Source organism: Arachis ipaensis, chromosome B8 (assembly GCF_059453495.1).
Source record: "Arachis ipaensis isolate K30076 ecotype BB chromosome B8, ASM5945349v1, whole genome shotgun sequence".
Lineage (NCBI taxonomy): Eukaryota > Viridiplantae > Streptophyta > Magnoliopsida > Fabales > Fabaceae > Arachis > Arachis ipaensis.
Genome location: NC_142443.1, coordinates 15,647,012 through 15,660,131, shown reverse-complemented (window position 1 = coordinate 15,660,131; position 13,120 = coordinate 15,647,012). Strand labels below are relative to the sequence as shown.

The window sequence follows — 13,120 nt, the reverse complement described above, 5'->3', positions numbered from 1 at the left end:
CCTACAGTCTCAAATTGGACGAAATAAATACAATTCAAAGAACCCACCAGAGGCATTATGCCATCCAAATCAAAGCACCTATATATCATAAGAACAAAATAGTTATTCTAATTTTTAAGTACACCCGAATTACATAAAACTCAAATAATCTTCAGTAGCTCAAGTTGATAATTTCTTTCCTTCTATATTCATTTCCCATAGATGTTCCACACTTCCGCTTCTCATTTCTTTCTTCAAATTTTCCTATTTTAGTGGCAGTTCATAATAATAGTAAATAATTCTTCCTTCATTCCATACCTGTTCCAGTTCTTCGATTCTTGGGACATATCTATCTCTCTGAAGTCTGAACCACTCCTTGGCCATGACTTTTGTTCTGGTCTTACCTCTGTCCTCAGTTCCCAAACACCTTTTCCTTCATCTTTTATCCAATGAAACCCCTTTAAATTGAATTCAATTTCTATTAAACTTACTTAGATATGCAATAACACCACTTTTTCTCCCTCCAAATGGTATAGTAACAACCAATTTTTTTAGTGAATATTTTTTTTTAAAACTAAAATCAAATATAACACAGGATGAGAAATTGAGAATGTTTCTTTGTTGCTGATGTAAGATTCTGAAGTTTGGATTTCTTCATGAGAAATTCTCTTATTGGAGAGATAGCAATGATAGTGAAAGAGAACGAGGGGAAAATGATGATTAATTTAATTGATCACAAAACTCGTATATATACAAAGAGAGTGGTTGCAACTTGCATCAACTCAGCAAAACCGAAAAATAGAAAAGTAACTATCAGTGTAACTAACTTCCAAGTATAGCTAAGTTAACTGTCACCGGCTAATAAGCAGTAAATTATTTTCTTCCATCCAGGATACATCGAAGAGAAATCAAGTGAGATAATATAAGATGAGAAGACACTGCATCTAACTCAAAATTTTAAAATAATAAGTTAATGAGTTTTTCATTTTATAAACTTCTCACTCTTTCTTCCTTCTTCAATGTGTGTCTAATTTCATACACTCTGACACTTGCAACATTAACAATATTGTGTTTTACCTCTTACACCAAGTGCCACTCACACAGTAGAAGCTGAAAATATATAATCTTGACCAATGATTGAAAGTTGTGGATACCGTTCTAAAGTACCTTTCATCTCATGAAGAACATGAAATGAAGCCTCGGGAAATCTTCTAAGTTCATGACAGTGCGCCAAGTTTAAATATGCTAGCTTAGAACAAATCCACTCCCCATCGAAAAACATCAACTCTCCAACAAAATCAAGAATTCTTTGTGGCTCAAGGAAGACAGGACTCAAAACCATCAAAGATTCCAGGCAGGAGGAAGGCGCAAATTTTCGTCTGCAGCGGGGAAGGTTGGTTATCATCATGCAACCGCTCAAATCCAGAATTAGGAGGGATGAGTTGCCATTGAGAATGTAAGGTGCATGAACAAGATTTTTGCAGCCTCTCAGACTCAAGTACTTAAGCGTTACAAGAGTACCAATAGACTCATGCATTGTGGACAAACTTGTGCATCGCTCAAGATCAAGGTACCTAAGATTTGAAAGCGCTTTGAAATTTGGTGTTTTCTGGAGGTTGGTGCAGCCAGAGAGCAGTAGAGTTCTTAGGGAACTTAACTGGCAATTAGGGCCGAAATCAAGAAGGGATAGACTGCTACATTCTCGCAAACTCAAGTAATTAAGCTCTCTGAGAAGTCCGATTGAATCATGGACTTCAGTTAGGTTTATGCATCCTGTAAGATCCAGCCGCACAAGTCCTGGACAGCTTGCAAAGTTTGGGGTGGTTCTAAGATTTCTTGAGTTGCTCAAGTCCATCCTTTTCAAATTTGGGATTAACTGTAGAACACTTTAGATAATTAGCTACTAACATGTTGGCTGGTTCTTATACATACTAATTAAAATTGGAAGATGCTATAAGCTAATAATTTTTAATTAAAAAATAAAAATGATCAATATTAACTCAAAGTAAGACATATGTAAGAAAACTATAATAATTACCAAACATTTTTCACTAAAATTCATAACATTTGTTTCGGTACTTTAATAAGTTGAGCAAAGCCAAAACCAATTAGACAATAGGAATGAGTTCTCGAAAACAAAAAAGAAAAACAAACACAGTAAGGATTAATATTTTTATAAAAAGAGATAGAGATCATCCTTTTTTATTTTTAAATAGCAATTATGAACCTTTCTTATGATATGATATGCACGTTTCAAAGTTCAAAATTAATCATGTATCAACATTAGGTTAAAAACTATTTAGCGCATATATATTTTATTAAAATATATAGTTATTCATGTGAGGATAATTAGAATAATTTTAGTTAAAAATATTACTTCATAATAAAGGGAATCAGTTAAACCTTATTTATTTTTTTCTTTAATAAGTTGCATTATTGATATGCCTACCTGAATCTCATCCCATAGTTGTTGAACTCTGCTGTTCGGTAGATTCAATTCAACAAGGTTACGCCATATGAGTAGTTGCAAAGAAGGGAAAGGGTAACCGTGCCACAAAAGATACCGCATTTCGGTTTGAAATATAGGAACAAAATTGAGTTCTGGAAAATTCTGAAAATGTAATATGAGTAGTGTAAGATTTCTCTTTTCAAACAATTTTTGAATCCGCAAATGTCTGCATTTGGTGACGTCTACCTCATCTAAAACTATGGCTTCATTATTGTTCCACTCCTGAAAAAATACCGATAAACAAATTACAAAAGTGAAAAAATAACTAAAATAATTTTTAAGTAACTCTCTCATAAATAAAAAATAAATTATTCTCTATGAATTGTTTAATGGTTATTGAAAGAATTCAATTATATCATAATGATTAATATTAACCATCTATTTAATTTTAATTTTGAAAATCAAATTACTCAACCATGGTACAACTATTTTTGCAAATAAATTTTTTTTAAATGGACTATAATTATCAAATTTTATCTTTGTTCTCAATCCATCCAATTTATTAGTTAATTCTAGCCACAGATATTAGATTAAGGGTTTAAGATGAACATTTATTCAGATTTTGTATCGGTTCATGTGTTATTAACTAATTGTAGCACTGCTGTTTAAGGTTCGTCAACGCTGGCAGTGGAGTTGGACCCCAGCAAATACTAGGCAGAAACCAGAAAGAGATATGAATGCATCAGAGGAATGAGGAAAACAAATTGAAACTAATATGGATTCATTTGAGAAGAATCTGAGAAAATATTGTGTAGTGTTGTGATACATCACAATAAATAATGACATGTTCTTCGAATTTATTTGGTGGAGAAATTGTTTAATTTCTACTTCAATAGAACATGGAATAAGTTACAATTAGTTTTTTGACAAATCCCTAATTCCCTTATTCTGTGTCCACCGTTTGGTTTTTCCTTTGAATTTGGAAGAAGGTAAAAATTACAAATTAAGGTTTATTTAAAAAATCTTGTAATTTGTAAAAATAGTTTTATTATAGTTAAATAATTTGGTTTTCAAAATTCAAATTAAATATATTATTATTGTTATAATTATGATAACACAATTGAATTTTTTCAATTATTCAATAAATCATAAAAGATAATTTATCATTTATTTATGAAAAGGTTGGTTAGAAAAAGAATATGTTTTACAAAGATGAAGCTTGAGTGTTACCATATCTGACTTTAGGACTGCTTCGAGATCCTTGACATGCCACAATCTAGTCCAATACATTGGCTCTTTTGGATATTCTCCCCGAACAATTTTCTTTCCTAATTCTTGTAACATATTATGCATATGAATTTCATGGTTCCTAATAGTTATGAGTGAATTTCTCCTGATATTTTGAATTGCAAGGTCATGACGTGATGATTCATCGCCACAACAGCTACTTAGAATATGCTCTATAAAGTTCTTCCTCTTTCCTGCGAAGAAACAAGCTATGTCCAAAAATATTCTTCTCTCATTTATATTTACTTGGTCATAACTTTTCTGCAGCACACTCATAACATTTTCTTTTGGACATTCTCTCCAGTCTTCCAATGCATTTTTCCATAATTTCTCTTCCATGTTATACAAGTCATTACCTAGTGCCTCAATTGCCAATGGAAGACTTTGAGCATAATCTAGTATCTCAAGAATTACGTCACTAATAATTTTCTTAGGGGGACCATTTCTGAAGGCTTTTCTTAGGAACAACTCAAGAGCCTCATTATCATTCAATAGTGGAACCTCATAGATTGTATCTGCTCCACTCACATTAAGAACATGCTGATTCCTTGTTGTTATGATAACTCTGCTTCCTCTCCCAAGTGATCTTGGATTTAAGCGCAAAGTATCCCATTGCCTTTGTTCATCAACATTGTCAAGAACTATAAGGACCTTTTTAGGGATTTTTGGGTTACATAGCCTATTGTGTAGGATCCTAGCTATGCCCATAGGACTTTTTGTTTCCAGATTTTCTTCTTGAACAGTTTGACAAAGAATGGCCTTTTGTATTTCAGTAGGAGCCTTATCCCAACCATGATTTCTATAAATTGTGCTTACATCCTGGATGAAACAGCAAGCATCAAACTGATAAGAGATTTTATCGTACAATACCATAGCATGAATTGTCTTTCCTATTCCGCCCATACCCCAAATTCCAAGAACTCGAAGGTCATTATCCTCGTGTGAATTCAAGTTTAGAAGCCTTTCTAGTTCTTCTATATGAGGTTGTATCCCTATTAAATCATTGATATAGTGATAGAACTCGTGATCCAATTTATCAATTAAGACTCGAGTGATGTCATTTATTTGGGTATTCTCTCGTCTGAAATTAAAAGGGAGAAAAAAAAAAAGAGTAAAGTCAACGTGTGATATACAATTATTTATGAATAAACTAAGATTTATTTTATTGTCTCTCTAATTAACGTTTTATACTTTTTCTATAAATTGAGAAAAAATGATATTAACATACCACAAAGTTTTTGTAAAAATATTAGTAATTCTACTTTAAAGAAAATAAAATTAGCTTATTTGATTAAATTGATATACTTTTAACTTATGTATCTGAGTTTTATGTTTATCTTCATCATTCTTTCAAATTTTTTATCCTATCCTATTTGATATAACAAATAGCATATCTTTAAATCAACAACAATAGGCATATCTTTAAATCAACGTTATAAATTAAATATCTTTATAGAATTAACACTAAATTATATTTAACTTCTCATATAGTTTCATGCATTATTTTATTTTTAGAATAATAAAAATTATAATATAACTAGTAGTAAGATCAGTTATTAATAAAAAGTTATTATTTTATTTTAAATCAACTTTACAAATTTAATGCCATTATAGTATAACACTGTTTACATTAATAAATTTTAATATTTTTATTTTATTAGAAATTTAAGACTTTGTTTTGTTGTATTATATTATTTAATTTGTAATAAAAGTAATAATAAAAATAATTAATCTTGAGACTTTTGAGAGATAAATATTATCAAAAGTAAAAATAATTTTTTAAAATGTTAAAAATAATTTATAAGTTATAATTGATTTTATATAATTTAATTAAAAAATCAATTTTTTAAAAAGAAAAATCAGTTTTTAGATAAAAAATTAATTTTCTAAATAAAAATAGACTTTTATGTCCAAAAACTAATTTTTTTATATAAAAACTTATTTTTTTAAATTGACTTTTTATTTAAAATCAAATTGGCTTATTAACCTAAACAAAATTTTTTTTAATCAAAATCAGAATTTTTTTATTAATTTTAACCATATATAATCCTACATATTAATAATAAATTTAAAAATAAAGTAATTATATTTATAAATTTTATTTTAATATAAATACTATTATATAATTTTTTATTAAGATTTTCGGCCCCTTTAAAATTTTTTTTCAAACTCCGCCACTATCTCTGTGTATAGTGACGGATCCATAAATCTTATAAAGAGGAGGCCGGAAATAAAAATATTAAAAATGTCATATTAAAATTAAAAGTTTTAATAAAAAAATAATTATATATTTTAATATTATTTTAAACTAAAATTAATTTTTAAAAAATCATTTATATCAAAAATTTTTTCATAAAATTTTAATGTTTATCCTTATTATAAAAGATATAACATAAATAATATAAATTTGTTTTTCTAATACTTTTAATATATGTATTTAAAATAAATTAATGAATATAATATATAAAATATATTCATATTAATAAATAATTCACTTAATATATTTTGATTTTAATATTATAAAAAATAAAATTTAATCTAATTTATTTTTATGTATATATTTTTTTATTACATTCAATTAGAAATTATTATAAAAACTAAAATATTTTTATATAATAATAGATAAAAAATAAAAAAAAAGATTGAATTTTTATTCTTATTATAAAAGATATAACATAAATAATATAAATTTATTTTTCTAATACTTTTAATATATGTATTTAAAATAAATTAATAAATATAATATATAAGATATATTTATATTAATAAATAATTCATTTAATATATTTTGATTTTAATATTATACAAAATAAAATTTAATCTAATTTATTTTTATGTATATATTTTCTTATTACATTCAATTAAAAATTATTATAAAAACCAAAATATTTTTATATAATAATAGATAGAAAAATTATAAAAAAAAATAATTGAAAGAACCAAAGAAAATAAATGTTAAATACATTTTTATATAATAATAGATAGAAAAATTATAAAAAAATAATTGAAAGAACAAAAGAAAATAAATTTTAAATGCATGACATGGGACTTGAACCCACGCTTTAAAGTATATAATGCTTCTCTTTAACCACTAGAAAGTATATTTGTTAAAACTTTTAAACATTATATCTAATGTATTTTAAGTTTTAAAAATTTAGGAGAGGCCATGGCCTATGTTAGTCTCCCCTAAATCCGTCTCTGTTTGTGTGCACGCACGCAAGAATATTTAATGATAATTTTTTACCAAAGTCAAAACAAGGATAAAGAAAAATTTAAAAGAAAACTGAAGAAGGAAACAAATTAAAAACATACAAAATTTCATTAATCAAAAAACAACTTGACAAATGAGTAAATTTCGATAAGATTGCCAACTAACTTCAAGTTGGAATCTAGAACTACTTGATGAAACTTATGGAGAGACTTTTTTATTTTTTTTTTTATGTTAACCTTCATGTACTCATGATAAATAGGAGGGCCTAGTAGTGATATTATGTATGTCAAGTTTTGTAAGAAATAGTACAATAAAAATTAAGAGAGAAAATGGTAAGGTTTTATAAAATGTATAAAATCCTTTTTGCGAGTATTATTTTCTTAATATATAAGAAAATATTATAGATTTTTTTTATATTTTTTAAAAAATTTAATTTCATGATTTAATCATATTTTTTTTATTATTGTCTAAATTCTTGTTTATTTCTATCCATTTTTTGTCCATAGATTTTAGTTGTATTATTCTATTCTATTTATACTCGTATTAACAATGATATCAGAGCCTGGTTCTTAATCTTTTGCTGCAAAAGAACAAGTTAGTATTAGAATTTAATATCGAAAAATTTAATGAGAATAATTTTTTTCTTTGAAAACTGAAGATAAAAGCAATTTTGTGAAAAGAGAATTGCTTAAAAGTAATAAAAGGCATATCCACCGGGATTTCTAATCACAAGTAGAAAGAGATGGATAGAAACGTTAATTTACATTGGACTATAGCAGATTCTATATTATCAAGCATCTTATTAGAGAATCAAATAGCAAAGGAGATTTGGGAGGCACTCACTAAGTTGTACGAGGCAAAATTACTTTACAACAAGATATTATAAAAAGGAGGCTTTATAATCTTTGTATGAGTGAATCCACACTGATGATGGATCACATCAATAATTTTAATACTGTATTTTCAAAACTGATAGCTATGGAGTGTAAGATTGTAAAAAATAAACATGTTGAACTTCTTCTCCAAAAATTTTACCAGACTTGTATGATCAACTCATCATTAACATGACAAATAACAAAATTGCTTATCAATTCCGATTTAATCATGTTGTTGTCGTCATTCTTGAAGAAGAAAGCTAGTGCAAAAATAAAAATTGATTGAACAGAGAGCTCAAAGCAAGCAGAAGCTTTATCAATGATGAGAAGCAAATAAATGAAACGTAGTTTTAGTGAGAGTCAACGTCATAGTAGATCAAAGTCTCAAAAGAAGAATCTTACTTGTTACAATTATGGCAAGAAATGGCATTTGAAGAAAGATTGTTAGTTCAATAAATAGAGTATAGAAAAAATTGTTGAAGTAACCACCTCATCACATGGATTTGTTATAAACACCTCTAATAATGGACATGTGTTTTGCCTCCAAGCTACAATTAGTCAAACAACCAACTGATGTCTGGATAAGATTTAGATTGTGTAACAACATATTACATGACTCCACATCATGAGTCGTTTAGCACTTATAAACCTATTTAAAAAAGATCTGTACTCATGGGAGATGGTCACACCTTGAAAATTATTGGTACCATCAAAATTAAGATATTTGATGTTTTCATCCATATAGTTTAAGGTGTAAGAAATGTGAATTGCTTGAGAAAAATTTTGGGGTTTGTTGGGTTGTTGGATTCTCAAGAGTACAAGATCAATATTGAAAGTGAATCGTTGAAGGTGATCATGTGTTGCTTGTGTGATGATGAAGAAAAAACTACTAACAACCAATCTATACTTTTCAGAGGCATCGGTTGCATCTGCAAATCAAGAAGACACAACGATGTTATGGCATCGCAAATTAAGTCACATGTCAAAACGTGGTAGCAGGTTCTTGCAAAATGTAATCTCCTTCCAAGACTCTCAAAATGGTGAATCTATCTTTTTTATGAGCGTTATATGATAAGCAAGAAACATAGATTAAATTTTGAAAGATCCACTGCTAGAAGTAAGCATGTACTAAATTTGATTCATTTTGATGTAGGAAATCACTAGAATTATCACTGGGAGGAGCAAAGTATTTTGTCTCACGAGAGTGTGGGTATTTTCCATCAAGAAGAAGTCAGATGTGTTTTTAGTATTCAAAGAGTTCAAAACATGAATAAAGGTTCGTTATTGAAAATGAGAAGAAAATAAAGTGCTCGAAGATAGATAATGGAGAAGAATATATTGTTGGTGATTTTATTGCATTTTGTAAGCATGAGGTATTCAGAGGCAATTCACAATGGTATATACTCCTCATAAAAATAGTGTAGTAGAATGGATGAACAAAACTCTTCTAGAAAGAACTCGAACTATGTTGCAAACTGCAGAATTAACCAATTCTTTTTTAGTAAAAGTAGTAAAAATAGACTGCTATATGATTAATTGATCGCCATCATCAACAGTTGGTTAAAAATACCAATCGAGATATGGCAAGGTAAGTTTCCCAATTATTCTTTTCTACATGTGTTTGGATTATGTGATGTTCAATTGCTAAGAAAGAACAAAGCTTTATTCTAGATCCATAAAGTATATCTTTTTGAATTTTTGGGCTACACTAACAACATAAAGGGGTATCATTTGTGGGACTCTATTATCGTAAAGTTATTGTCAGTAGAGATATCATATTTGCTAAAAATGAATTTCAAAAGGAATAAGAAAACAGCAACAACACCGAAGAAACTACTACAATATACATAGACGATAAATCTGGAGGAAAAAACTCTTTTAAAGTAGAATTAGAGCAAGCTAAACAAGAACCAGCTGAAGCTCGTAGCATAACAAGTTAAATAAGAAGACCATCATAGCATGCCAACTATGTCATGACTTGTCGTGATTGCATATTGTTTATTTTGTTATTGAAGATGGAGAACATTAACTTTTCAAGAAGTTGTATAAAGTATAGATTCTTCTCTATGGATGACATCCACACAAGAAGAAATAGAGGCACTATACAGAAACAAGACTTGGGAGCTTGTCCCGCTACTAGATAGAAGAAAATCTGTTGGTACTAAATGGGTCTACAAAATCAAGGGTGACATTCACAACGAAATAGAACGTTACCGTGCAAGGCTGGGAGTAAAGGTATTTGTTTAAAAAGAAGGTATTAATTTCAATGAAATATTTTCTCTTATAATCAGAATCTCTACAATAAGAGTAGTACTTGCTATCTGTGATGTATATGACTTACATCTGGAGCAACTAGATGTAAAGACTACTTTTCTTCATAATGAACTTAAAGAAAAGATCTATATGCTCTAATAAAAATTTTTTGAAGAATTAAGAAAAAAACATGATTTTCAGGTTAACCAAATTTCTATATGACTTAAAGCAGGCGCCAAGACATTAGTACAAGAGATAGATTTGATTTCTTTATTATTAGCATAGTTCTGAAAATCAGATCGGACTGGCCGATCCGACTGCAAATCAAAGACTATTGTGGTTCGGCTCATTGTGAAAAATTGGTGCATAAGAAACCGTTTAAAAATCGTTGAACCGATGAGAAACTGGCCGGTCAAACCGAACTGGGACCCGGTCAGTTATGATGAAATGACGTCTTTTTGGTGCTTGTTGCCTCTCTCAGACTCTCACTTGTTATTTTCTCAATCTCATTGAGCTCCCCCCTTCCCGCCAAAAAAAGAAACCCTAGCACTACCATTGTCCGTCGCGCTTAGGAGCCACCGTTGTCATTTGGTTGTCCGCGCTTCTACCTTATTCAACACCCTCACTAACCCTAACACTAACAGCACTTTCCACACGTATTCACTCATCCACAACGTTGCACATTTGCGCACACACTCATAGTCGTTCTCCGTCAGCCCAGAACCCTAACCCACAAAGAACAAGCCCTTCTCCCTGTACGGCGCCGTTGTTCTCGCTCACCCCAGATCCCTAACTCTGTCATCGTCTCATTGATACAAACCCCTCTCTGAAGCGTCATCGTGCTCTATCACCCCCTTTGAAGTCGAGCCTTCCTCGTCTCTCCGTTTCCAATGGCGTTGTCTCCGTCGTCCTTCTTTGCATTTGAAACTGTAATGGAGCCACAACTTGACTCTGAATTTCTGATTCTGATTTGTTTTTATTCTGAACCTTTTTATTCTGATTGTTGATTTGATTCTAATTTATTTTATTATTCTACCATCCTCCCTATTGTTGATTCTGATTTGTTATTTAGTTGGGTTGTTCTTGATTCTTTGGTTAGGTTGTTAATTCTAATTTTTTTTTTAATTCTGGTTCAGGGTTGATTCAATAATTTTGACTTATTCATTGAAATTTTTCTAACGTATCTGAGCATTTTCAACTAATTCAACATTGCCATTACATTCTCATGAATGTACTTCTGCTATAAAAAAGAAATATTGTCCAGCTTTCAACATTGTCATTCTTTATTAGTTAATTATGCTTAGATTGTGACTATCTTGATTATTTATTAATTTGTTATGGATAATAGTATCAATTAAAAAGAATTTACGGATAATAATATATCTGTGGATAATAATTTGGCGTTTCAAGTTATGCTGCAAATCATAATCCTCCTAATTGTAACAATAGTGAGTCATAGGCTTCATGTTATTTAACTTCATATTATTTCAAATAATTTGGCATTTTATATTTAGATATTTTCTTTTGTTATTTAACTTTTGAGTTTTTATTTTCATAAGATCATAAGACTTTGGTTGATGATATTTTATACAATATTTTAAATTTGAAAGATATTTTAAGGTTTATATTAGACTATAATTATGTTTTATGGTGCTTATTTATAATTTATTTATTATTTTATTATAAAATAATATTTTGGTTGAACTACAGCTGAACCGATTATACTAATAAATTTATGAACCAGTGATTAAAAAAATAAATTTATTAACTTTAATTACAACATACTTCAATCAAGCTATTGTATTTATTATAAGAGATCTAGTATTATTTTAATGTTGTATGCAAATAATATGTTGGGCTGCGTTTGTTTTTAGAGACAGGACACTGAAACAGAGACACGGAGATGCAAAGTCGTGTTTGACAGATGAGACATGGACAGAGACATTGTGTCCAAGGACACTGAATTAGTATATTTTGTGTCCATCTTGACAGGAAAGGCACAAAGATACTAACAAGGGACACAACTTATTTTTTTATTTTTTCTTTCATTATTCTTGCTAATTTTTTATAATTATATTTTTTTATTATTATATTTTTCTTCTTAAATTTATTTAAATGAAAAAAAAGAGAATAAATTGGATTTTCATAATTTATTCTAGTTTATCACCAAATACAATACAAGAACACAAAATTTTGTGTCTCTATCCTTTGTGTCTTGTTTTCAATGTCTTGTCTTGTCCTCTTCTCATAAACAAACGCAGCCTTGGTGATGGATTCCAACAAAAATTGTATTCAAAAAGTAAAGAGCAAAAGAAAAAGGAGTGCGTGCACTACAAGAGAACCGCAGCTTAGCAGCACTGAATTTCCTGCGTCTCCCCAAACCACCGCAACGTGATGGAGAAGTTGTGGTTCTTGTAGCGGATTTTATGTCCGTCAAAGACTGGTCACCATAGCTGCGGTTTTGTGCTTCAAACGCTCCAAATTACATAAAGCTCAGAGTGACAAAACAACTAAAATTAGAGGAAGCCAGATCCAATTTCCCTCATTTACGCGCGAACCCAAAAGGGGGCAAATGCGCCAATCACCAGGTCCAAGACTCACTCCCGCGGTATACATTCCTTCCATCAGCTACAGCCGCCACATCGTTCCGGGTCACAGATCTGCTCAAGCTGCTGCATATCTCCCGCACGCGAAAGGAGGGTGGATAGGCACGTCCATTTTTCGTTCCTCCGCCGTGCACATCCCGGTGTCGTAGCGAGGCTTCCCAACCGCCCCGGTGTCGTCATCCTCAACCTTCCCCCGTACCCTGTTGTGCGGCCCTCGACCGCAGCCTCTCCTCGCTTCCAGGTTCGATCTCTCCCCCTTTTCTTACTCTTCTAATTTCATCTTTTGGCCTGGTACCATTGTTTGAATTGAATAATTTTGATTGTTGATCGGATCTGTGTGCACCAAATTTGTTTACCCATCAATTCCCAATTTGGTCCCTAACAATTTAATTCTACTCTTGCAGGAATTGTTCCATTTTGAAGAATATAGTGGAGGAATTATCAAGTGTACAATATAAAA

At 30.1% G+C, this 13,120-nt stretch overlaps 1 protein-coding gene across 1 annotated transcript; it reads right to left on the bottom strand.

The window, feature by feature from the left end:
- Positions 1–1,075: 1,075 nt before the first annotated feature.
- Positions 1,076–12,840, bottom strand: LOC107610556 (disease resistance protein RPV1-like). The gene is made up of 5 exons (XM_021108124.2): positions 12,687–12,840; positions 12,397–12,520; positions 3,659–4,796; positions 2,429–2,710; positions 1,076–1,855 (listed from the first exon to the last, which is right to left on the bottom strand). The coding sequence occupies exons 1-5, from the start codon at positions 12,838–12,840 to the stop codon at positions 1,076–1,078; spliced, it is 2,478 nt and encodes an 825-aa protein (XP_020963783.1).
- Positions 12,841–13,120: the final 280 nt, after the last annotated feature.

Coding starts and splice junctions, on each gene's coding strand:
- LOC107610556 (XM_021108124.2), bottom strand. CDS start 12,840: ATGACGACACCGGGGCGGTTGGGAAGCCTCGCTACGACACCGGGATGT. Junction 4,797..12,396: donor TTCAGTGCTGCTAAGCTGCG/GTTCTCTTGTAG, acceptor TTTTAATTTCAG/ACGAGAGAATACCCAAATAA. Junction 1,856..2,428: donor AACTATGGGATGAGATTCAG/GTAGGCATATCA, acceptor AGTGTTCTACAG/TTAATCCCAAATTTGAAAAG.